This window comes from Lycorma delicatula, chromosome 2, assembly GCF_047948215.1.
Source record: "Lycorma delicatula isolate Av1 chromosome 2, ASM4794821v1, whole genome shotgun sequence".
NCBI classification, from domain to species: Eukaryota; Metazoa; Arthropoda; class Insecta; order Hemiptera; family Fulgoridae; genus Lycorma; species Lycorma delicatula.
The window spans coordinates 57427029-57452500 of NC_134456.1; the positions used below are offsets into that span (position 1 = coordinate 57427029).

General features: G+C 26.5%; 1 protein-coding gene across 2 annotated transcripts in view; it reads left to right on the forward strand.

The window, feature by feature from the left end:
- The window catches only part of LOC142318820 (uncharacterized), a 191526-nt gene that overhangs the window by 155347 nt on the left and 10707 nt on the right, over window positions 1-25472 (forward strand). For both annotated transcript variants that reach the window (XM_075355331.1, XM_075355332.1), the window contains exon 5: window positions 19738-19992. In XM_075355331.1, the coding sequence (XP_075211446.1) occupies window positions 19738-19992 (255 nt within the window). The remainder of the gene's footprint in view (window positions 1-19737; window positions 19993-25472) is intronic.

Below are 25472 nucleotides of genomic sequence, written 5' to 3' on the forward strand. Positions count from 1 at the left end.
AAGGTATATTCCAAGTAAAATCTTTTTATAAATTTAAAATTAAGTTTTTTTGCATTAATTTTTACATATCTAATGAACTCTATCTCCGTCCTTAATAGTATTAAGAGAAAGAAAACAATTCAAAAAACCACCTATCGAAAAATCAGCATGAAAAATATTAGAAATTCTTTTAATTATAATTAATCTTTATATTTTTTAATTTCTATTATCTGAATCAAAAATCTCTTGGAAATATTTTCTGACTTGAAACCCACTTGAAATTGACTTTTCTGACTTGAAATTCTTTGGAAGCGTTTTATGTCAGTACTAAAATCCTGATCATTATTTTACAAAAAATTTATGAAAATTTTCCCAACTATTTTAGCTGTTAATTTTTAAATTAACTGACTAAAAATTTGAAATTTTACTATGAGATAGAAGGAAACTATTTTTTTTTTAAAGTGTTAAAAATAAAGAAAAACCTTTCCGAAAGATTCTGAATCAAATTTAAAAAAAATCTGCATCAAAATTACAGATCCTGATTCAATAAGAACAACAAAATGGATTTATTAATAAATGAATTTGAATCTTAAAATTATTAAATATGGTAGCTGAATGGCTTAAATCTATTTGAGAAGTTAAAATTAAAATACCCATATTAAAATTTCAATTATACGTATATGAAAGAAGTAGTAAATAGCATTTAAATAAGATTATAGGCTTTTGTGTAAGAAAAAAATAAGAATACGGAAGTTGTTCTAGATATTGTGTATAGTTGTCATAGAAACGCATTATTAAACGCCTTCTCATATTTAAATGAAAATATAAACCAGCTATAATCATATCTTCCGTTTTTAATCCAACCCAGACATTTTTCACGTCCTTTAATTAAAGTCTCTGTAAATAATTTTAAAAGAAAAAACACCATGGAATAAGTAATAAAACCACTAAATACTTTTCGGAAAACAAAGTGAATAAAAAAAGAAGAAAAAAGTAGGTATAAAAGAAAAATTGATTATCTAAGGGAAGGGATGTCTTTGTACAGTAATCCCTGATACTAAATGATATTTAGCATCATCGTATTGTCTAACGGTAGCTTCGTTTTACCAACCACTGGCTATAAATATATTTTTGAAAACTTTTTGATGAATGTATAGAAGTGTTATACTTCTTACGTTAATGTAAAGTAGTATTTATATAAAAATATATAATTGAATATACCAATATAAATTCCTTAATATTATTCGTGATAGTCCAGAACTCTTACATTGTTATTTGGAAATTTATACATAACTAGATTTAAAAAAAGTTTATCGTATTAAACGTGACTGCTACACAAATAACCATTAGAAAGGGAGAAATTTCCTATGTAAATTTATGATAATGAAGATAATGGATATAGATAATTAAGATAATTCGCTTAAATTTTTTTCTCAATATTCTGATTAATGTAAGAACCGAAATAAAAAAAAAATCGCCTACCTAAAATCTTATCAACCGAAAGTAATTTCGACAAATGATAGTCACCAATAAAATTTAATAAAAAAATGAAATAATTTAATTTTTATAAAGGAAAAATCTGGCTACGTAACTACGGAGGACTAACTTTAAATGTCGGCAGTTAAAAATTCAGATAGGCCTGATTGGGTGATGCAAAAACCGAGCGATCCAGAATCTAATACTTAAAATTTGAGAACAACAAAAAAAAGAAGATGCAACCAATGAAGGATTTCATTCTGAATTTCTTCTTTGTGGTAAATTTATTATTTTAAACACCAGAAATGATTGTTGAATAAAAATAATTTTTTAACCCAATTATTTTTTAACATATTTATATATTTTTAAATGTAATTCAAATGAAATTTTTTTTAGAAAATTGTATCTTTAGAACTTAAATAATTCTACCACCATAAAATAATAATTTAAGTTACATTAGTTATTCGATACAGATAAGTTATTAACTCAAAAAGAATTTAATATTAAATTTCACAGATTTTGCTTTTGAAAGAAGTTTTTTATTTACACAAGTGATGTTTTTATTTTTAATTTCTAATCGATATAATTATTTTCATAGTTTACTGAAATTTGTTACTGTTATTACATATCCGATAAGCATCTCAGTAAGATTAATGGTGATTCAATAAAATTTAAAATTATCTTTATTTAAAATTATGCTCGTAATGAATTTCAAAAAAACTTTACGAAGTTTTAAATTATTTAACAGACTAATTTCTTTAGCTAGTTCTTACTGTCCAGTCAATATATTATCACGTAAAAATTCCTAGAAACAATGCTTCTTACCCGTCTAAAATTTTCTCTCAAAAAAATAACCCTATTCCTGACCAATAGATCAGATTCAGAAACTAAAGCAACTTGGAGTTAAATTCCGTGTATTGTCTTTTTTATTTATAATTAAATCGACTCTTGTTATAAAATAATTATAATTTACGAATTAAAAATAGATTTCGATTCCAATATGATTCTAATTCAGCCTTGACGTTCAAGATAAATTACAAGCCTTGGGGAAAGACTTCTGCACCAATCCTGAAAACAATAATTTTCAATATTTTCAGTGGAAATATTTTAGAATCATTACTGATATTCTGTAATCTGACAAAAAAATTGATGATCTTAAATTCCTAACTTCCTTAAAATGTGAAAATATTTCTAATATTTAAAACTGCGTTTTGTTTTACTGATAAAAAGAGTAAGTACTTAAAAAATATATTCAACATAAAGTGGTCGGTGCTAAATAAAAACCAAATATCAACAAATTTTTACAAATCCTTAATTTGGTACCAGACTTTCTAAGTTGATATTCAAACAAGAATTAAAAAGTATTATTAATGTGTTTTACTTTTTTTTTGTTAAATATGAATATGAAATATAATGAAAATTAAAAACAAATCTACCACTCTGCCTATTTCCATGGGGTAGTGGTAGCGTATCGATCTTTCACCCGGAGGTTCAAATCCCGATCAGGTATGGCATATTTCGAATGCTAAAAATTTCCGTTTCACATTCCCGGTACAAACTTCTTTAGTGAAATTTTTCATCAGTATGTAAATGCGAATAAAATTACACAGATGTATGTGTTCTTATTACGCAAATGTGGACTGTATTTCATGTGCTATACGGTATGTTCCTTACACATCGCAATTGATTTTGTAAATTGGGGAATGAAATAAAAAATAATTTCTACGATTAAACGGGTGTAGAAGCAGCAATTACTTTTTAGTAGGATTAGATTTGTTTTATTATGGTTGAAGCGGTAGTTGTTAAAGGCAAATAATTCTAATGATATTAAAAATAAATAAATTGTATTGAAAATACAAATTTAAACAAATTCAACAACATTTTGTTAGTTTTATGTTGTAAATCCGACTCCTATTCGTGAAATCATACGTTGGAGTTGTATTTTCTAAACCCTGTGATTTATTTTTCCACATCATACTAATAATTAATAGGGACGTGTTCATCTGTAGAAGTAAAAACATATAACTAGAGAAATATAATTAACCAATAAGTAAGGTAATCTTCTGAGAAAAAACTACAACAGTTTTCTATTTAATGCGCTAGAATAATTTAAATTATAAGAATTTGTTTCTAATCGTTAAACACGTTTAAAGATACCTGAAAAGAAAAAGAGTATTAATATGAAGATGAAAAAAGTATATATGGAAACGAAAATTATACTGGCTTTTTTCGCTTTTGTGAATGCTTTTTTAAATTAAAATGACTGGACGTAGAATATTCAGCGTTACAAAACTTTTCTCTACAACCCCTCTTAATTGGAGAACTTTTTAGACATTTAGTATCTTGTCCGTTTTTTAAAAACCTTAATAACACGGGTTTCAATAAAATACTATTCAAAACTCTTTTGATAGACAAATCTTTTATAAACATTTTCTATGTCATTTAATCTTTTATTTCATTTTTAATTAATACAACTAATTTTAAAGTTAAATTCATATTTTAATATTACAACTAATTTAAAAGTTAAATTCCTTGTAGTCTCTACAAGGAAGCTGACTTCTTTGGGGCCTTCTTTACCTTGTGGTAAATGGACATTATTTATCTTTATCTTTGTAAAGTCTCTCGTTTCTATGTTCATTTTATTCTTGTGTATATCTTGGAAAACTTCTTCCTCTCAGTCTTCACATTAATAATCTTTTCAGGAGATAACATTAAACAAAAGTAAATCGAATTCTGCCTAATATTTAAATTTTACTTGTATATTTGTAAACATTTTTATTACAGTTCAACTATTTTACCGTTTTCGAATAGTATTAGTTGATAAACGTATTACATAAAGTATAGAAATTTATACATTACTTTCTTTTTAGAAAATAAATTTGATTCGGAAATTACTTTGATTTCATACCAGCAATTAATGATAACAACATGCATGTATTTTCCATGGCGTTATTCCTTATATTTTTAATAATAGACTAATTTGTTCATTAAACAGATTTTCAAATATCGGATACTTTTTGAAGTAGGGGAGAAAATGAAAAATGAAAAATTATTCTTGCTTCAGAGTTATATAGATTATTATAATTTATATATGTTTTTATTTTAGAAATAATAATATTGCAGCTATATAAAATTTTATAATATAAAATTATTTCATAAAATCAACTGAATTTCTTTTTTTATTTATAATATTTTTGGTATTATTTGAGTATCAGAAAAAGCGATTATACTTACGAGTACTATATTATAGTTAAATCAGTACGTTTATAGCCTTTATAACCGATTGAAGGACGTTTTAGCTCACATTGAGCTTAAAAAATAAAAATACAACAAAAATATGTCATATTACTAAAATTTGAACATGGACTAAGCGTGCTGTAGAAGTTTCCTCTTAAATATATAAAAAGATTAAAAAAGGAAAACAGAATCTATAAAGCTAACTGTACTAAAATTGTCTACCAGCATTTTCAATACGCTGACTATTTTTAGCATTTCGCCCTTCTTTTTAATAGATCTCGTGAAGCGTATGCGATTTAACATCAAAAAGAATTCATTACTGAAAATTTTCCGTTGAATTGTGCAATTAAAACCATATCGTTTTATTAAGAAAAAAGCTACAAAATGGTACTGTAACATTATTTAAAGGTGTTTTTTCTTTAACTTCTTTGATATTAAATTACTATTACACTAACGTACTTAAATATATATTTTTTTAAATTCATCTGAATTCGTTCAATAACTCATACGTTAGTATTATTATTATTATTATTATTAATGTGAATCAACAGAATAATAAATAAAAAAGATACAAACGAAATAAAAATAACAACACTTTCAAGGCTTTATTAAGTGTTAACTCTACAAAGAGAGTTGTATGATAATATACGACTAAGAACGGGAAGTGAAATGTAAAAGGAGTCGTTTTAAATTTTGAAATAACCCTCAATTAGATGTATCCATTTACGTACATTAAAAAGTACTATTATTTTATAAATTTAGAACAAATGTGAATAACCTCAGAATAAATAATAATAACTGCAAAACGTCATGCAATAACATTCATTTTTATCATACAACATTTTTCTAATAGTATCAGAATTACTATAATAACATCCACTTATTGTTTTTTTTCTACTCATAGAAAAATTAAGCACGGTAAATAATCAGTTCTATAATTTAATATGAATCTCTGAATAACTTTTTTTTTGTTTTTAACTCTCAATAGTTTGTTTTTAATTTATGATAAAAAACGCTCGGTCGTGTGTATATTTGGGAGGGTGGGTTGTTAGCGCGTACGCGCACTAAAATTATTTAAGATTTGATACTAGTTCTGATGTATGGATAGTAAACGTGTATATCTAAATTTGAGCCGATTGTAATACGAAAAGGATAAATACAAAATTTGACACACCAGTATACTTATATAACTTTCTTTAAAGATAGATTAAACTTTGAGCATAACCGAAACAGGAAATTTCAATTCGGCTACAAAATAAAAAAATAAAAAAATTGTAAATTTCAAATTAAAGTAATTTAAACGTTGCTCCTCTATACAGGAATTTATTACTTTATCTGATAATGGTAATGATAAAATGATCAGAAACTTTAAAAATGTTAATAATCCTGGGAATGGAACTTAGAACCTGCTAATGAAATATTAGTACTACACCAACATTCCAACCAACCAACTAAGCAACCTGAATACGTTAAACCAAACATGAATCTGATTGCTAAATATTTATATGAAATATATATATTTTTATATTATCGCAATATAAAATAATGAACCGTAAAATATAAAAGATTATTATAAGACAGAAAAAAAGGTTTAGCTAAATTTTTGGGACAGACGAAAGTAAAGTTTACGCAGCTGAAAGTAGTGTAACCAAATATTATATAACTTACATATTTTCACCAAATAATTTTACTGAAATTAATTTAAATAGGCTAAGTAGTCGCTAAAATCACCCCTTTTAATGGCAAAATTCTATGTTACGTTAATATAACTTTTTTTTTCATCAAAATAATAATTTAGCTCAAAAAAAAAATCAGTTATTTTCCTTATTATCTTCTGTATCTGTATTTTTTTCTTCAGGGACGAAAAACGTTTTCACGTAATCATTGCCCAGGAAACAAAAACGTTAAATATAAAATATAACAAAACCAAAACTAAAAACAAAATAAAATCTTAAACGAAAATATTAAAAACAGAAACAAACAACTACTATCACAGACAAAATCATAAAAATAAATCGTACTTAAAAAAAAATATATATATATAAAATATAAAAAATAATAATATATATATATATATATATATATATATATATAAAACTAAAATGAAATAACTCCGAGAGGAGTGTAAGGGGGCTACCTCTTAAACAGAAAGATTAAAGATTTAATATGAAATTCATAACAATTACAATATCAACAACATTAAATGCTATTTAAAATACTAATATATTGAAGAAATAAAAACACTCGTTCTAAAACTTCTTTATCATCACCCAAAATTCGATGAATGTTCCTGGACAATTTAAATTTACGATGCAAGGTCGCATAACATATGTAATCCACAAGGATGTGGCGCACAGTCAAGTGGGCAGTTGTATCGTAGTCATACTGGTGCGTTTACTCCTGACATCAGATGCCCGTGAGTGACTGGTACGGTTTAACCGTAATCGACAAAGGACCTCTCGACGAAGGTATCTGCTTGACGAGTCCCAAGGCAACACAGTGTCTTTAATGTACCGGAGTTTATGATCAACTGTAGCAGTCCCCTTGCCACTTTGCTCGAAGAGCGTGTTTTACACAATTAATAAAATCCCATGTAGTAACACGAGTGGTGAAGGAAGGTTGACTACATGTGTCTTTAGCAACGGAATTTTCACGTTCATTGCCCGCAATTCCCACGTGGCTAAGGATGTAACAGAAACTCACTTGTGTGTTGCAATGGTGATTGTGATCGCGAAAAATTTCTTTCGGTTTTCAGATTCCAACGGAAATATTAATTTTGTCTAGTTTCGGAGTGACGTGTATACATACATATGTATTCATCTCGTATAATTCAAAAACGATTAGCTGTAGGATGTTAAAATTTTGAATTTAGGACTGTTGTAACATCTAGTTGTGCACCTTTCCTTTTGATTGCAATCGTATGAACCGAAAGTGACCAAAAAAGCTTAAAATCAAAAAGAAATCTGGATTTTGGACCTTTTCTTAACTGCAGAAATAAGCCTCCATTGAGATCTTTTCAACGATATATGATAACTGGTATATTTTCATTGGGTCCAGAGTTATAGCCAAATAAAATTTTAATTAATGAAACATTTGGATCTTATAAGGCACATACATCTCTTCGAATCAGATTTCATCTCCTTTTTTTAACTTTTTTTTAATTTAAATATTGATTTATTAATAATTATTAACCTCTGATTGTAAAAAAAAAATACATTAAATAATAATTCCATAATAACAATGAAAAAAAATATCAAAAGTTATTAATTTAATAAATTTTATGTACTTTTCACTTAAAAAAATCGGGTGTATGTAATTTAATAGGCGTACAAGGAAGTTATGTGGTGTTCACATCAATTTTTTAATTTCTACACATGATTAATAGAGATTAGTACGAAGTAAAATTATCGTAAAACCTTTAAAATAGGATTTCTTTTCATTATAATAAAATTATTATAATAACTTATTTGATAAGTCATTTTAACTCTATATAGTCAAAGATACTACGTAAATTGTTAACTTCTATATTTCTCAAGACATAACAAAATTTCTTATTGAACTGGAAGATCTGGTAAACTTTATGACAGTTTTTAACTTCGAAACAAAAGCAAAAAAAAAAGAGGTAAAAATAAGTTGAGAATTGTATTTATTATTTTTCAATATTCCCCCTTGGATTACTAAAGGTTAGTCGATAAAATTTTGTTGAATCATCGAAGAATGTTATAGAACAAGAAGGAGATAATAATAAAAGGGCTGATATAGCAACCACGCAATATTAATATCACTTATATATGTAACTGCGAAATATTTTTATGGAAATCTTATTTTATTTAACTTTTTTTCACGTTACCACGTAATCGATTTGTAAAATTTATACTGCCTTATATTTTATCAATAAATAAAGAAAAATTAAATTTGACTCAGTCAGATATCGAATACAGAGTAATCAAATGTAAAATCTTTAATTAAAAAATAATTTTTTTTTTTAATTCCATTACGGACCAAATGACCAACTCGAAATACATATTTGTACACACGAAATATCAGTACAACATTAGTATTCGTTGGAATTCGCATGGTAACATGTTATTGTATATTCAGTTCACTTATGTAGGCAACCGGAAAAATAATTACACTGCTCATTTGCTAAGCCTGACAATTCCGGCAAAGATCATTGAAGTCTGGTTATGGCTATTTTATTTTCGAGAGACATATTTTCAAGTCAGGTCAAGTATAATCATTAAGTAATAGCAATTAACAGATATAATAAATTAATTATTTATTCTTAATTTATCATTTCTATAAAAAACGTATCCTCACCATTATTTTGAATTGTATATCTAAATAAAATGCTCTAATGTTAAATTTAAAAATTACCGTAAATTATGGTTTAAATATTCGAAGTTAATTAATTCATTACTTCAAATATTACGGTTTTCTAATATTTTCGTAAAATTAAATTTTATTTTGAGTTACATAATTAGATCTATTGCGAATTTACTATCTAAACACAAACCATTAGTTAGTTATCTTCATATAAACTTTACGATCACTGATTTGGTTGATAGGAAATGTTTAATTGCAATTAAAATTACATCTTTAAATACAATTTCTTTCCTGAATAATAATGATTAATTTTTAATTACTGTTCATGTTTTCTTATTCAAATAGTAAAAAAACAAAAATAAATTAGATGCACTTTTAACATTTTGAGAAAAAATAATCGATAACTGAAAAAACCATATACACACCGATTAAAAAATATAAGTTGAGTAATTTTATCCTGTATAAATCAGAACACACATTATTATGTAACATAACCCTTGGAGTACTCAAAATAAACGTTTATAACAGTCAAAATAAGTGAACCATATATAACAGCGAATTGGCATTGAAAATTAATTCAATTACGGAATTCTACAAAGGACTCCAATATTAACAGTTTTATAACCAGAAACAAATCTGTTTCAAAAGAATAAAGTTTTTATCACATAAAATTTCTTTGAACTTATTGCAAATGGCCCACAGTTAATTAGCTTGCTATACTATTAACTATACTTTGCTAGTACTAAGAATACTATATAATCCAACGGGTTGTTCTAGTGGTGAACGCGTCTTCCCAAATCAGCTGATTTCGAAGTGGAGAGTTCCAGCATTCAAGTCCTAATAAAGTAATTTATTTTTGTACGGATTTGAATACTAGATCGTGGATATCGATATTCTTTGGTGGTTAGGTTTCAAATAACCACAAATCTCAGGAATGGTCGAACTGAGTCTGTACAAGACTACACTTCATTTACACTCATTCATATCATCCTCAATCATCTTCTGAAGTAATACGTGAACGGTAATTCCCGGAGGCTAAACAGGAAAAACAAAGTATACTATATACTTTGCTAATACTATTAAGTACTATTTTGATAGTATGTAGCAGAATTGTTTTTGGATTGTTTGACTGTCTGGAAGATCTTTTTCATTCCTTTTTTTTTTAACTAATGTTTTCACGTTAATATAATTACTACATTCTATGATCTCATTATCTTTTTTAAACATTCTAATCTCTGTATTAGTAACAGATTTTACCCTCTAAATAGCCCTCTATCAGCAAATTAACTAAATCTGGTCATCGGTAAAGAGGTGGGTAAATTATTACCCGCCTCTTTATATGATTCAGTCACAAAATTCTCTTCCATCCTACTCATTATAAGATTTATTGTCCTACAATAACATCACGTTTCAAAGGTTTCTACTCTTTTCGTTCTAATTTTCCTACAGTTCGTGTTTTACTACCAAAGCAGTACACCCGACACAAATATTTTTAGGAATATTTATTTCTTAGATCGATATTTGATTTAAGCAGAGTTCTTTTTGCAAGAAACCTTCTTGCTAGTGCTAGTCTGTTTTTTATTTCTACCTTACTTCGTCCATCTTTTATAATTTTTCGTATCCTTATATACCGAAATTTCATAATTTTCGGTGTATTATGTTCTTTATTAAAATTTAACTGTTTATTATTATTCTTTCTTATTATATTACACTTTGTTTTATTTCTATTATTTTTCATTACAATTTCTCATCTATCAATAAATACAATAATATTTGGAATTTTTTCTTAACTCAAGACTAAATTTTATCAAAAAAATACTTTATTCAAAACTTGCTACATAGAATTATCCGGAAAATTTTTTCCAGTAGATAATATTAATTTTGATTGAATGAATTCACTAAATTTATTTGAAAGATTTATAACGGTTTAATAGATTATTATTTATCAATAGGGAACCATTATAAACATAAATATTTTTGTGATTTTGAATTTAGGAACGGTATTGGAAATTTTACTTCATGTCACCTTATCTCATAACAGTCATTATTAAAAACAAATTAATAAAAAAGAATTTTTAAGAAAAATAAATGCTTTACTGTATTAACCAGATAAATAAATACATAATAATAAGAATTTTATTTATTTATATTTTTTTTGAAAGAAATTTTTATTAAATTATATATATATATATATATATATATATATATATATAATTTTATATATATAATATATATATATATATATATTACTTTATAAGGGATTTATTACTTTTATATAAGGGATTACTTTTATATATATATATATATATATATATTTATAATATAAATTTATTTATTTCATAGCATATTATACATATTTGTCTTCTTGAACTAAAGTTGTATCTTTAACAAATTTTTGAACGTTTTACATCGATGAAAGGTCGAAAGACAGAAGTTATACCAAGAATAGAATATATTGTACATAACTTATCAAATAGGGTTACGGGTTATGCTCATGCAAAGTAAAATACGATTTAAACAGATGCTATAGCCATAAAAAAATAAAATAAAATCAGTTCTATTGTAACTATTTGTAGTATGAATCAACCTTTAGATTAGACAACATAAACAATTTTACAAATATCATTTTGATTTTTAGTTTTCTTTTGTATATTAGTGAAAAAATGTATTTAATCTAAATAAAATAAAATAAAACCTTGTCTTTAGTGTTATGTAATTCTAGCCTTTTTATCTTTCAACAAATCATAATGCTTGCTCATAATTCATCAATAATAATAAATTTACTTTAATAAATAAATATAAATTATACTCTTACATTTAATAATACTTAAATAACTAATGTACAATAAATTTAATTTATTTAATAACAACTATAAAATTTATATATCTATATTGCAATTGCTTTGGCTGGTACAATAATCTTTCCTGATTATGATTTTTATATTTTAAAATAAACACATCTTTTAATCTCCCAGCATTATTTGTCTATTAGAAATAAGAACTGGAAAGGAAAGAAAGGAAGATCCTAAGAAAGATCCTGAACCAAAAAAGATCAAAATGAATACTGATTAAGAACCTTTAAGGGATTACACCTGACAACAAAAAGCTCATATCTATCTTTAGAAAACAAAACTATTCTTCTGTAATCATATAAGGAGTATGCTGCCAGAGAGACTCACTAAAATTATCTTAGAATTTATCGGAAAGTAAAATGACACAAAGAAATCAGTACAAGGAGGCAATCGAAGAGATAAAAGAATACAACATACAACTCGAAATGATCAAAAGATAAGAAGGTCCAGAGTATTAAAAGGTTCAATGATTGCGTAAAGAGAAAGAAAACAAAACCTAGTTCCTGGTCAGAAGAACGAAAAAAGCTCAATCGTGAGGATCAGGAAGCACTAAGAAGAGAAGAAAAAAGAGTTGAGAAAGAAACATACAGTGGTCCATAAAATAATATTTAAAAATAATTACAGTGTATAAAAATTTTTTTATACGACTGTATAAAAAACATATTATTTTTTATGCAGTGGTATAAAAAAAAATTATACAGTACAACCTGTCGTATTGTATAAATAGTTTTTTATCTGACTGAGGAAGAATGAGCGATTTCTTCCTGCTGTAGGAGCCAAAACATATTTCATGGCCGATAAAATTGTACTTAATATTTTTCAGATTGAATTCTAATAAAAAAATTACCAAAATGATTAAAATCATACTATTTAATCTTAACCAAATAGTTTTTTATTTACAACAGGCCCATGTTTAAAAAACTAATTTTATTACAAATTATGGTATAGTTTGTATCCATCTTGATTTTCAATATTTTATTTTAATAGTAACTACTTTTATTCTTTCTGATTTTTTTTTTTTAACTTGACTAAAGTTGCGTTTATAAACTTAAGTCTGCATTACTTTGTTTATATTAATAATTATTTATTATTTGTTTTAAATATTAGAAAAATACTCCAATTTTAATATTATCAATGTTTCACAAAAATAGTATACAATATTAATTTTTACTGCAATATTTTGAAAACATATATATATATATGTTATATATATATTTAAATTGTTGTTTACAGTCTCAAATATTGTTTTTTTTAATGAGCAAAAATATGTTAAACAATTGTATTCAACGCCTTTATTTTTAACATCTACACCTTTACAAACAAACAATTTTACAAAGAGAAACAAGAGAATAAACAATTAAGAAAAATAAAGCTTTGTAACGGTTTATATTGAGCCATTTTTTGTTCTTGGCTTACCGGATAAAATCTTCAATGAGTGATTTTTAAAACTTTTAGAAATTTTTTAGTTATGCTATTAGAAATTTTATTTTTAAATGCTAAATATAAAGAAATAAAAATACGGATAGATTTAAAGTTTATTATAAAGATTCATTGTGTAATTTAAGTACAAGAACAAACTACGAATAATGTTCTAGTAATAAAATAATGAATAACTTTTATTTCAGGTCTATTAAAAAAAAATTTATTTTGCATTCAAAAAAAAAAAATGAAAATACTTCAATGCAACTAAATTAATTTTTTTTTAGTTAAAAAATGAAATCAAAAAGAGGCAAAATTAATGAAATTATATTGTACCGGGAAAAATGTCAAGTAAATTTAATAATGTAATTATTATACTTCAGAAAAAAAAAGGTGAACCTTTTAATAATACTTCAGAGTGCAATTACTAATATCATTAATTAAAATAATTTTTCTTTTTTAAACAAAACTCTTGAAAAAGTAATTTTTTCTGCATGCGCAATAGAACAGTAATTGTATAGCAAAGTTCAGATTATTGAGATTGAAGGGCTCATCTTAGCTTTTAACAGACAAATAAAATAAATAATGTATTCCGACACAATACCGTAAATGTTTCAGAGGAATCGTATTTAGGGATTTATTTCAGAAAAGCTTTTCTACTTTAATTTCTAATAGAACATCAGTTTGCCATTCCACGATATAATCAATCGATCAATTTTCATTTCTGTATTAATCTTTTTATAACATATGTTTAGAAAATAGTAATTTATTATAATTTATCTGCAATACATATAATATAAAAAACTCTTGTGCAGTTCTGCGCAAGAAGACCGACTTTACGTTTCCGACGTCCAAACTATTATTAAGCAGTCAGAAACGCACTACACACGTTCGATTAACGAGTAGAACCTACACACAAGCATGAAGTTTCAATTCACTCACCAGTGTGACTTACTGCAAAAATTGTATGAAAGATACACCACCACTACAAAATAACCTCAAATTGAGGTTATGTTGTCTGTTGCCAATCTTAAACTGAACGTAAATCAAGAACGAATTAATCAATCTTCATAAAATTTTCACATGAACAACTTCAGGTACACTACTACAGTACATATAAATTCAATGAAATTGATCGGCTAATTTTGGAGATTTTTGAGCCAAAACATTCTACATATAGGCTTACACACACACATATATATATAAGGAAACTAAATACTAAGCGAATGGTATTTTCGTACTCCTAATACCTCAAAACGTAATGAAAATTCATTGTCACTCTCTAATTTCATCGTGCAACTGAAAATATTACCAAATTTTTTTTGAAGAGTCTGTAAAAATATTATTTTACGTAATAAATTCAACAATATTACATAGCCTATTACACAGTTTTGTTCAACCTATTTTTGTACCGTATATGCTTCAATGGAACGTAATTATACATACATGCAAAAGATTTTTGAAACTAACAAAACAAAATAAAGCTTCAATATTATTCTGATTTATAAATAAAATCCCTGAATCTTGATATTTTGTTACCATTTGGTTCCGTTCATCTTTATACTGTTTGGAGAGATCTATTTTCGTGTAGCAAAAATCAATAGCACATTCTTTTTTCTTTTCTATTCTCGTGTTCTCTGCAATAAATGTTACTTTCTTTCCAATAACTTAATTTCTTTACTTATTTGATCATATTTAATCATTCACTCCCTCTAGTACATTAAACAAATAACCGATATTATTTTGTCATACCGTTCGTAAATAATTTATAATTTATTAAAAAGAAATCCATTATCTGAAAATATGATTTTTTTCTGGTGATTAAATAAATATGTTAATATGAAAATGGAGGACGGATTTATTTAATAAATTTAAAATTATAAATAAATACTACATGAAAATTTTAGTTCTATATGGAAGGTTCTGATTTCGAATCCTTATCAGGCGTGGCATTTAATCGCATGCTAAAAAAAAATTCACCTATTACTAGGTAATTATATGTCATCATGCTACTGTTAATGAAGTAAATAAAATAATGGAATAGATAAATGAATATTTATTTTTTTTTTAGTGGTAGAACATTCTGTATAACTAACTTATACATAAAGTAGTAAATATTAATTTAAATGGATTTATCTTATAATTTTACATATGATCATACCTACGCTTCAACTACTCCATCCAAAAATACCGTATTTGATCGATTCCGTAAACGTCGACCTCAAATATTGGTCGATAACCCAATATCATACTAATTTATAATATCATGCGTACCTGATTAAATGTTGTATCTAAATAGCATCATAATAAAAATGTGTAAAATTGTGAATAAGATTCTTGGAAAGAAATATTTTAAATGAAATAATAATGATTGCATTCTTTAAATTTTTATTTAAATAGGTTTATACACTTTAATGAAAAAAACTTCCTTAAAAATTTCACTACTTCACAAAAAATCCACTCATGACACATGAATAAATGGACGCTATCATCATCACTACTGCCTTTGAAAATAAAATGTTTTGTTATTTGTTTTTTCTTCCCACGGAATATCATCTTCGGTTCCACATAATGTATTTCTAATGCAGCATTTTTTAAATCCTTGTTTAATACTTTATGCTGTTGATAATACACTCACGGAAAGTTTTTTATTCTTCCTGTAGCAGTTAGCTGACTGCTGCTTCGCATCCAACAACTATAATTTTAACTTTATAAGAATATTTTTAAAAGGTTTGTTCATAACTGCATCTAAAACCTGTAACTGTGAAGCCATAGCAACAGGTATTATAACTAAATCCTTGTTTAGTTTTTCCCTCCGATTTTACATTTTCGATAAAATAACCCCTGAATGCATCTAATATTAACGTGGATCGCTGCGTTCTAAGACCTAACTTTATAGACCAAACCATTTTAAACCAATCTTTGATCAAAAACTCATCCATTCATCCTTTTTCATTAATTAGGTGTTTTTATTAATAAAAATAATATGTAATAATAATAATAATAATAAGTAATAGTAATAATAATAACTGAAGGTATAAAGTTATTACTATAAACATAAACTGTAATAAGTCCCCCATCACGAATATAGAACCAAAAATAAACTACGAAACAACTTAAAAGCCCGCTAGATTGCAAATGTAAGTCGGCCTCGCATATAGGTTGACCCTTCATTTTATGGGAGAAAATGTTGGAAAAAATCTCGACCTATATTCAGACATATACGATAATTTGTTATTTAGACATCTTAGTTGAAACTGAAAGAAAAATTGCCGGTAGTTTTTAATTTACAATCAGTTCCAATTTACCGGAACCATAAGTAAATTTAAATACCCCCTCAAAAAAATGACGCAGAGAAGGTTTCCACTGAAATCCTTCAAAGAACTGTATGTACATATATATTTATACGTGAATATGTATACATATCTTACACAGTATAATAAATAAATACATAATAAACAGAAATAAGTACAAAAAAAGATAAGTTCAAAGAACATTGATAAAGTTCAGAACATAAAAAGCAAAGAAAACACAAAAAAATTGTCTTATCAATCATACAAAGGATAACTAGCGGTTAATCTCCTGTACAACAGCGAAATCGTTAGGTACCGAAAGCGACAGCATCTATTATATCTGTAAGTCTACCGAGATTTGAGGTGAATCAGCTACCCTAAGAAGTGCAACGTCAAAATTCTTCATTTGCTTCGCACTTACTTTTATTGGTTCTTTGTCTTGTTTCACTGTTTCTTTGTTATTAAGATAGTGCAATGGTTTTTTTTATTGAAACATCTTTGGCAGTTTTAATTAAAAAATTTAAAGCAGTTATTTTTATTGATGAAGTATTACGTAAACACAAACCATAAATGAAATTAAGTATATCTATTAAATAATTATAATAGGTCTTGATCTAATTACACAATCATAATGTTGTTTCTATCCAGCTAATCTCAGAATTATAAAATATTTGTCAGGTTTATCTCAGTAAATGATGAAAAATTTAGTTGCTATTAGATCAACAAATTTTGTTTAATCAATATCCATTTAATGTGAATTATTCATTTCATGTGTACGATTCAAACGCTTATTATAAACAAACAACTAAATGAATTATTTAAAATATTTTTGTATTACCAAGTGTCACAGTTAATCTTGAAAACGAGTTGCAGGTGTGAAAACTAAAAATAGAAATAAGTTAAAATGCTAAGTATAATAATTAAATTTATCACAAACTTCTTTGGTCTTTTCAAAGATTTGTCTTCAGTGACAGGATTTCATTTGCAAATAAGATTTTAAAAAATCGGCTCCTGTATTTCCATATCGAAAAAGATACTTTTATTTCATATTTACGAGCGGGTATTGCAGGTATTAAAAAAAGCAATAAAAATGAAAATATTGTAGACTTCTTTGAACATAATCAAGCCCAGCGGTTTGGATTACAAATTCTTACCGGTAGTAAGTTCCTTTCATAGTTCCAGGTTGGTGGAATCAAGCCTTATCCAGAAAACAGGTATCTCATATCAATTGTCGATCTGTCTGTACCACTCGCAACAGATCTCTTAGTTTATAATCAAAACGTTTTAAAATAATGGTGAAATTATCAAAGTTGGCAGTTCTTAACTGTAATTGTAGCTCGATATTATTTATTCATTGTTTTGGTAACTATTGGTTACATCCAATACGACTTCTCTCCATGTATTTTTCACGAGGAAACATTTTACAGGAAATAAATTGTGAGTTTGACCAGGATTTTAACTCAAAACTTTCCAGATAAAAGGCAGAAACACTAGCTAATACTAAAACAAATCTTAGGAACATATCATCATCCCAGGAACTTAACTAAGGACTCATTCTGAAATTTATTTTTAAGTGAGACACCAAATTTTTTTTTTAAGTGATTCAATGGACAACCAAACAGGGTAATAATTGGATATTTGAATTTAACATCAACATTAGGGCTTACGGTGGTTGCACGTGTTTTAAATACAGTACACATAATCATGGTTTTACTCCAGGCGCTCCTCTAATTATATTTAAGATCAGTTCTTATGCAATGTAGTAGTATTATGCAACATAGTCCATATCACGACCACGCAAAACACAATACATTCAAATACATCTTAACAGATGTTTTTTCCTTCCCGAAAGATTCCACATCTAATGAAAAAATAAAAATACTATATTATAATATTACATAATAATATCCCTGTTTTTACATTATAGTTTTCTTAATTCATGCAACCTGATGGGCATAACTCCTAAAAGGAAATTTATACTCGAGCAAAATGTTAATTTACTTAATAAATTTCTATTCTAATAATTTAACCGTTTTATATTTATTGACAGAGTTCCGAGGTAAACTTAATTTTGATGTGTATTTTAGGACCATATAATATATATAAAATATAAATATAATATATATTTTCATTTTATATTATATGGTAGAGTATGTCCTAAATGAACAGCTAATTCCATCCTGGAATCGTTATCTCATTGTAAGGGTCAGCAAATACACACTAGAAGAAGGCAGTAATAAAAAAACATCGGACGGTAACTCCCTAGGGTAATAAAAACGACAGAAAACTTTCGAAAAGTAAATATATTTAAATTAATACAAAACATTAATAGTTTATAGTTTACAAGGGTGAAGGTACGAAACCATGATTAAGTAAGTCGTACGTTAAAAAATGTTAAGTTAATACAAATATAGTAAGATAATAAAGCTATGAAACTGTATATCACGGTAAATTAGAGAAAGACTCTGAAACAGGAGGAAAATTCATACGATAGAGCGAAATCTTATTTCTCAAATTCCGTTAATTTTATCTAAAGTTGAACTAAATCATTTATTTATTATATATTACACATAAACAAAATGTAAGAAATTAATTCGATCGAGCAATGATCAAGCAATTTGGTAAACTGTCGATATCGTAGCTACAGAGATGTTTTAATTGCTAAAAGAAAAAGATGTTTCATATTTTTGTTAATTGAACAAAAAAATTAGAAGCTAAGAGGCAGATTTTACAAAAAAAATATTAACATTCTATAGAAAGTTTTAATTTCCTGACAATCAACACATAATCAAATAAAATTTTAATCCATACTTTATCCATTTAAGGTCCTTATAGCCCTTAACCGGTATATATTATAAAAATATCCACCAAATCTCTAATACATTGTGTTTACAAAAAATATAATCTTTTTTACTTGACACTGTATATAGAAAGATCATAATAAATAAAAATATTATGTAGAAGATAATGTTAGAAAATTGAACATAAAGTGAAAATAAATTTTGGTTTTAATTATTTGTTAGTTCATAAATTTTTTTCATTATTTTTATTTATTGTAAAAACTATCAAATTTCATTATATATAATCTTGGTTGTACATAATTTAAAATATACGAGTGTATTAATAGAAATGGTATATTCATTTCGGTGTTACAGTTCGGTAAATCACGTCTTCCTCGTGCGCTACGTGATTTGGATTTTGAGACAGCAAGAGAAGCAGCTAGAGACAGAGAAGTTCCTGACCACGAAGAGTCTGAACTCGCAATTGAATTGGATGCCGAAGAAGCTGAGAGACAAAGGCGATTACAGGAAATTGCAAAAGATATATCCAACGAACAGTTATTTACTCAAGAAGACTTTGATCGTATCAAATATGAGACTCCACTTGTAAAACAGCTGCGAACAGTTGAGGTAAATATTCTAAACAGCTCATGGTAATATTACTTACATAGCCGTATAAATCTTCCCATAAATTACTGTACTGATACAAAGATTTTTTTAAAGATGTAATTGTAAAATGTTAATCGTAGAAAGTTACAAAACTTTGAATAAAAATTATTTAAGTTAACAAATAAATTTGTAATCGATTTTTTATGTGACTGGAAGGGATATTCAATGTCATAATATGGTAATAAAAATGTATACATTGAAAACATTTAAACAAACCGAACATTAAAATCTCGTATAGGCGAGCCGGATGTACAGTATCGAAAATTTCGGAATAAGGTTTTTGTTTCCGACCCGGCAAGTATATCCGCGAGCAACCTTTTACGCTTGTGATGATTACACGAGTAAGTTTATTTGGTATAGTTTTTTGTAAAAATTAATGAACGTTTATTTTCAGGTAAATGGTGAGTTTACTAATACAGTATAATAATTACATAATAAAAATGGTTAGTTTCTATGCTCAAACGGTGATTAAATTTCTTATTCCTTCTGTTTAAACGGTAATATAAAATCTTTCCTCTATAACCCCTTCCTTATTCATAAAAAAATTCCGATGATTTTAAAAATAAACTGTAACGGGATAACGAAACTTTACGTATACTTTTCATAATAATGTAAAATAAAATAATCGATTTGAAATTTTTACGAGTCAAAATCGTTTTACTTTTGGTTAAAAATAAAATAAATGTTTAAGCGACAAATCAGATAGAAAGAAATTATGAAAATTATCCCAATGTGACAAAAATCTAGGAAAGTAATTTTTTCCAGCATTTTTGAAGTGAAACTTCTTTAAGCGCGTTGTGTCAGAATTTTTTGCACATACGAATTACATGGAAACATGGGAAAAAAATCGCTGACTCGTAATCAAAATCTGTAACGTAATGCAAGACGCTAAGCATATATATATATATATATATGTATAAGAAAGAGAAAAAGGCATAGAGCGAGAATATATATACGCATGTATGAATGTATCGCATAATATGTAGTAGCATTGGATGGGAGGTGGGAGAAAAAACTGCCGGTGATTCACAATAATTTTCCCTCTCTATCTCTCTTTCAATATACATGCCCGTATACGTGTATACGTATAGATTAGTATACAGTAAAGGTAGACTGTGAATTATAGTTAGCAGTACCAAGTTGCTGCTCGGTTGTGCTTGTATACATATACACAATGAAATGTTTGTTTATTATATGTCAAAGTGTTTGTTTATATGAAATATTTCAACACGTACTTATAATAATAAAAAAATAATTGTTTAAATTCAGTGCAAGTGTAACATATTATAATGTTTGTGAAGAATACTGGATAAAAAAGTTAGTACATCAAAAATGTACTTCATGTTTATATTTTATATTTTTTATTATAACGTGTGCACGTGACACTTACATTCAAAAAGCATAAACGGCACAATATTATGTATTATGTATATATATATATATATATATATATGTCGTATAACAATGTCAAACGATAAAAATATAAGTACTACACGATATGACACAACAATAGACGCAGTATTTACAAGATATTTGGATAAATTTCATTGGAGAGTATTTATTTCATAATTCAGTTACCACAAACCAATTGTTTCAATTTTAGAACATGATAATAATACAAATAATGAAAAAATTTCAGAAATAGAATAAAACGTATCGTTGTTAACTATAATTCTCATCATTATTAAAATGTAAATATTATGTAATTGTTACCAACAATTTAATAAATAAAATTAATTTAAATTTTGTTGTTAATATTTTTCAATTCATTATAAAATCATTTAAATATATGTTTTAATAAAATTAGCACAAGTTAGAAATAGTAATATAATCAAATATAATTACAATTGGTATTCATTATTTGAAATTTTCACCTCTGTCGGCCAGTCCTGCGACTGCCTTTTTTTTTATTTTAAAACCTGTGGTCAAATTCTAATAACTTAAAATTTTATGTACGATAATCGTTTATATTTATTTTCACTAGTAAAATGAAGCTGATATAAAGGCTTTACATTTTTTTTTCACTTTCTTAAACTTACATTACTCAATCAGTTCTTAAATTTTGATTATTTTTTAAAACACCTAATTTATTTACGATTGTGACAGTAGTAACACAGTTCCAGTTGCAATGATCATCTGTAGCATATTTTTCTTATTATCGGGTTGCACATGATATTTTTTGATGAAATCGGAGTACCCTAGCCGTAAATCAGTTTAAACTACAGATTTAAAATTAAATAATTGGTTGAATAACTACATATTATTCTGAATAATAAAATAAACAGTGCATTTAAAATATTCAATTGAATTTTACTAGAAGCTCAACACTTCTTCAAAAATTAAGTGAACTAATGAAGAAATTTACTCAATCGGTTCAATAAAAAAAAATATATATACTTTTTTTTATTTTTACGGTGTACGAGTATTTTGATGGATTATCTTCTAAAGACGCTTTCAGTGCTTGAAACCAAACTGATCGCGTTAATAATACAACTACCTAGTAGTTATTGTATTATTTAATCTTTAGGTAGGTTTACATTATTTAATCTTTTCTGAATTTATAAAATCTTACATCAAAACTTTGTTTTATCTTATGTAGCAATTTCTATTTAATCTTCTTAATAATATATTATCTTGCATGTAGTTACGGGTCATGTATTTTCCTCTTGTTATCTTAATTATTTTTCTTATTACCATGCAAAATGTTTCATTCTTTTTTTTTGGAACAATTATTTCATCCGCTTGAGCTACGGTATATTGAATATATACAGTATTTGCTTCTATCTGATTCATATAAAAATTTATTTAGCTAATTTATTACATCAATCTTGTATTAAAAAAAAATTTCTGTGTTTTAATGATTGGATAAAATATTTGTGTAAACAGAAATTTCTTCTTTTATAAAGAAAATGAGAACTTATTATAATTCAAACAGATGTGCGCTTACAGCTCTTTCAGTATGAATGTAATTTTTTTTAATATTTTCCATACCCTATTACTACTTTTTTTTAATTTGTTTTTTAAAATTATATTTTTAACGCATCATATTTTCTTAAAATAGGGTAAACATAAAAGGAGTTATAATCTTCTTATAAGCTTTGTTCATGATAATCACAGCGCCGTATTAAATTCTTCATATTAAGAATTAGCAGAGCATACAAGATATAAGCTACGTTAAGGCATGCGTGAAATAGAAAATCGTCTGGAACATTATTACAATAAATTTTGCCAAAATCTTATTATAAGTTTAAATAGAACTGGTAAAATAAGAGATAAAATTTGTTAAGTTTATATTTAGTTCTGTAATGGTGTAGATAGCATTACGTGAGAGAGTAACTAAGTGTGTATGACAATATGTAGGTGGCTGTGGTCGAACTAGTTAGTAGTAGTGGTAGCGTCAATGACGATGATACGAGACAATAATGTTTAGCCTACGGGTTCATGGCAGCCTTTCAGCCGACATTAAGCACTTCCTACGGCAACTGTCCCATTTTATCATCAATCTACCCCGCTTTCCATCTAACAGTAATTTTGTATTATTTTATTTATTTTTTTCCTTTTGCTTCTTTTTTATCAGAAAAAATATTTTCATTCGTTTATTAAGATATTTAAATAAGTTAATATCCGCCAATCCATCAGTTATTTTAAGAGATAACTTCAAAACCAATAACACATTTTTATTGTTATTTTAATTAAAAATATTTTTGAAAACAAATAGCTTGTTAAAAACTAAACACGAAAGACTTTAATAGCAGTTAGCACAGCTAGGAATTATATAAAAACACAGAATTATAAAACTAGGATTACACAGAAACATAATTATTCGTTAAATATTATACATTATGACGTATATTGCGGACTTTCGTATAATCCACTGTAATATAGTAATGTATGTACTGTAAAATAACTCCTATGTTCAGTAATCAAAATTTAAATAAACAGGATATTAAAATTAAAGATAACCTGTCTATGGTAAGCCTTATTACTGCAATCATATTTGTTTTCATACTTCAACACGCTTTCAGAAAAATAAAATAAAGAATTATTATGGAAAAAAAATTTCCTTGGGTGAGATTCTGTAAACGGGAAATGACCAATAAAACATCTTCAGGAATATTAAAATATTTTTTTTTTAAGTTTTTCAAATTAGTTATATGTGTATTAAATAGATTAGAACTACAACAGACACGAAAATTTATTACCTTAATCGCTTAAAAACGGTGCACCTGTTTTGAGCTTACAATATGTACAATCACACACATACTCGACATATAATATTGTCAATCATACCACTCTGCTTTAGCAGCCAAGTAAAAACGTTAGTGCTCGTAATAATAATTTGCATTTAATTTTCTTAAAAAACAATTTATTTCATTTACAGCTCTTCCTTCCGAATTTCTTTGCGTTTCTCTTTATTTTTATTTCCTTGTACGAGGTAAAAGAAGTATTGTGATAACGAAGAATCTCGGTTTTCATATTTCAACGGAAAAATCCATTTTGACATTCCCTGAATCCATTTTGACTAGTTTCGGCGTGACGTCTGTACGTACGTACGTTATGTGCCTCGTATAACCCAAAAACGATTAGCCGTAAGATGTTGAAATTTTGGATTTAGGACTGCTGCAAAATCTAGGTGTGCACCTCTTTTGATTGCAATCGACGACCAAAAGTGTCAAAAAAACCCAAAATCCAAAAAAATTGAATTTGGGACTTTTTCCTAACTGCAGTAATAAGCCCTCATTGAGAGCTTTGCAACTATATATCATAAGTGGTACTTATTTTCATTGGGTCTAGAGTTATAGCCAAATCAAATTTTAATTAATGAAATATTTTGATCTTACAAGGGGAAGGCACATCGGTTCAATACGATTTCATCTCCTTTTTTTGAAACTTTTTTTTAATTCAAATATATTGATTTATTAATAATTATTAACCTCTGATTGTAAAGACATTTATACAACAATTTTGTAAATATATATATATATATATATATATATATATACACACACACACACAAACAATATATATATATATATAAAATCAGAGCCACCAATATTTCAGCGAGAGATGGAAATTTTTTTAAATTTTTTTTTATGCCTTTATTTTCTAAAGATTGTAGAAGTAAAAACAAATGTTGGAGATTTTGTTACAAATCGATTTAATTCCAAAAATATATGTCAATCAGAAAAATCCTCTTTTTCTTCAGATGTTTTACTTTAGATGTTTTAAAAAATTTGTAATTAAAAACCTGATTTTTTTTCGGAAGATAACTGATGCCGACGTCAGCAGTAAATTTTCTTTTAAGAATATGTCAATATTCTCTACATAATTTTACACCTGTTGAATTTATGTTCGTTTATTTTCATCATGAGGTAAGAAAATGCTCAACCTCTTGGGAATATAATCATTTCTAACGTGCAATCATTTACAGCTCAGAGGAA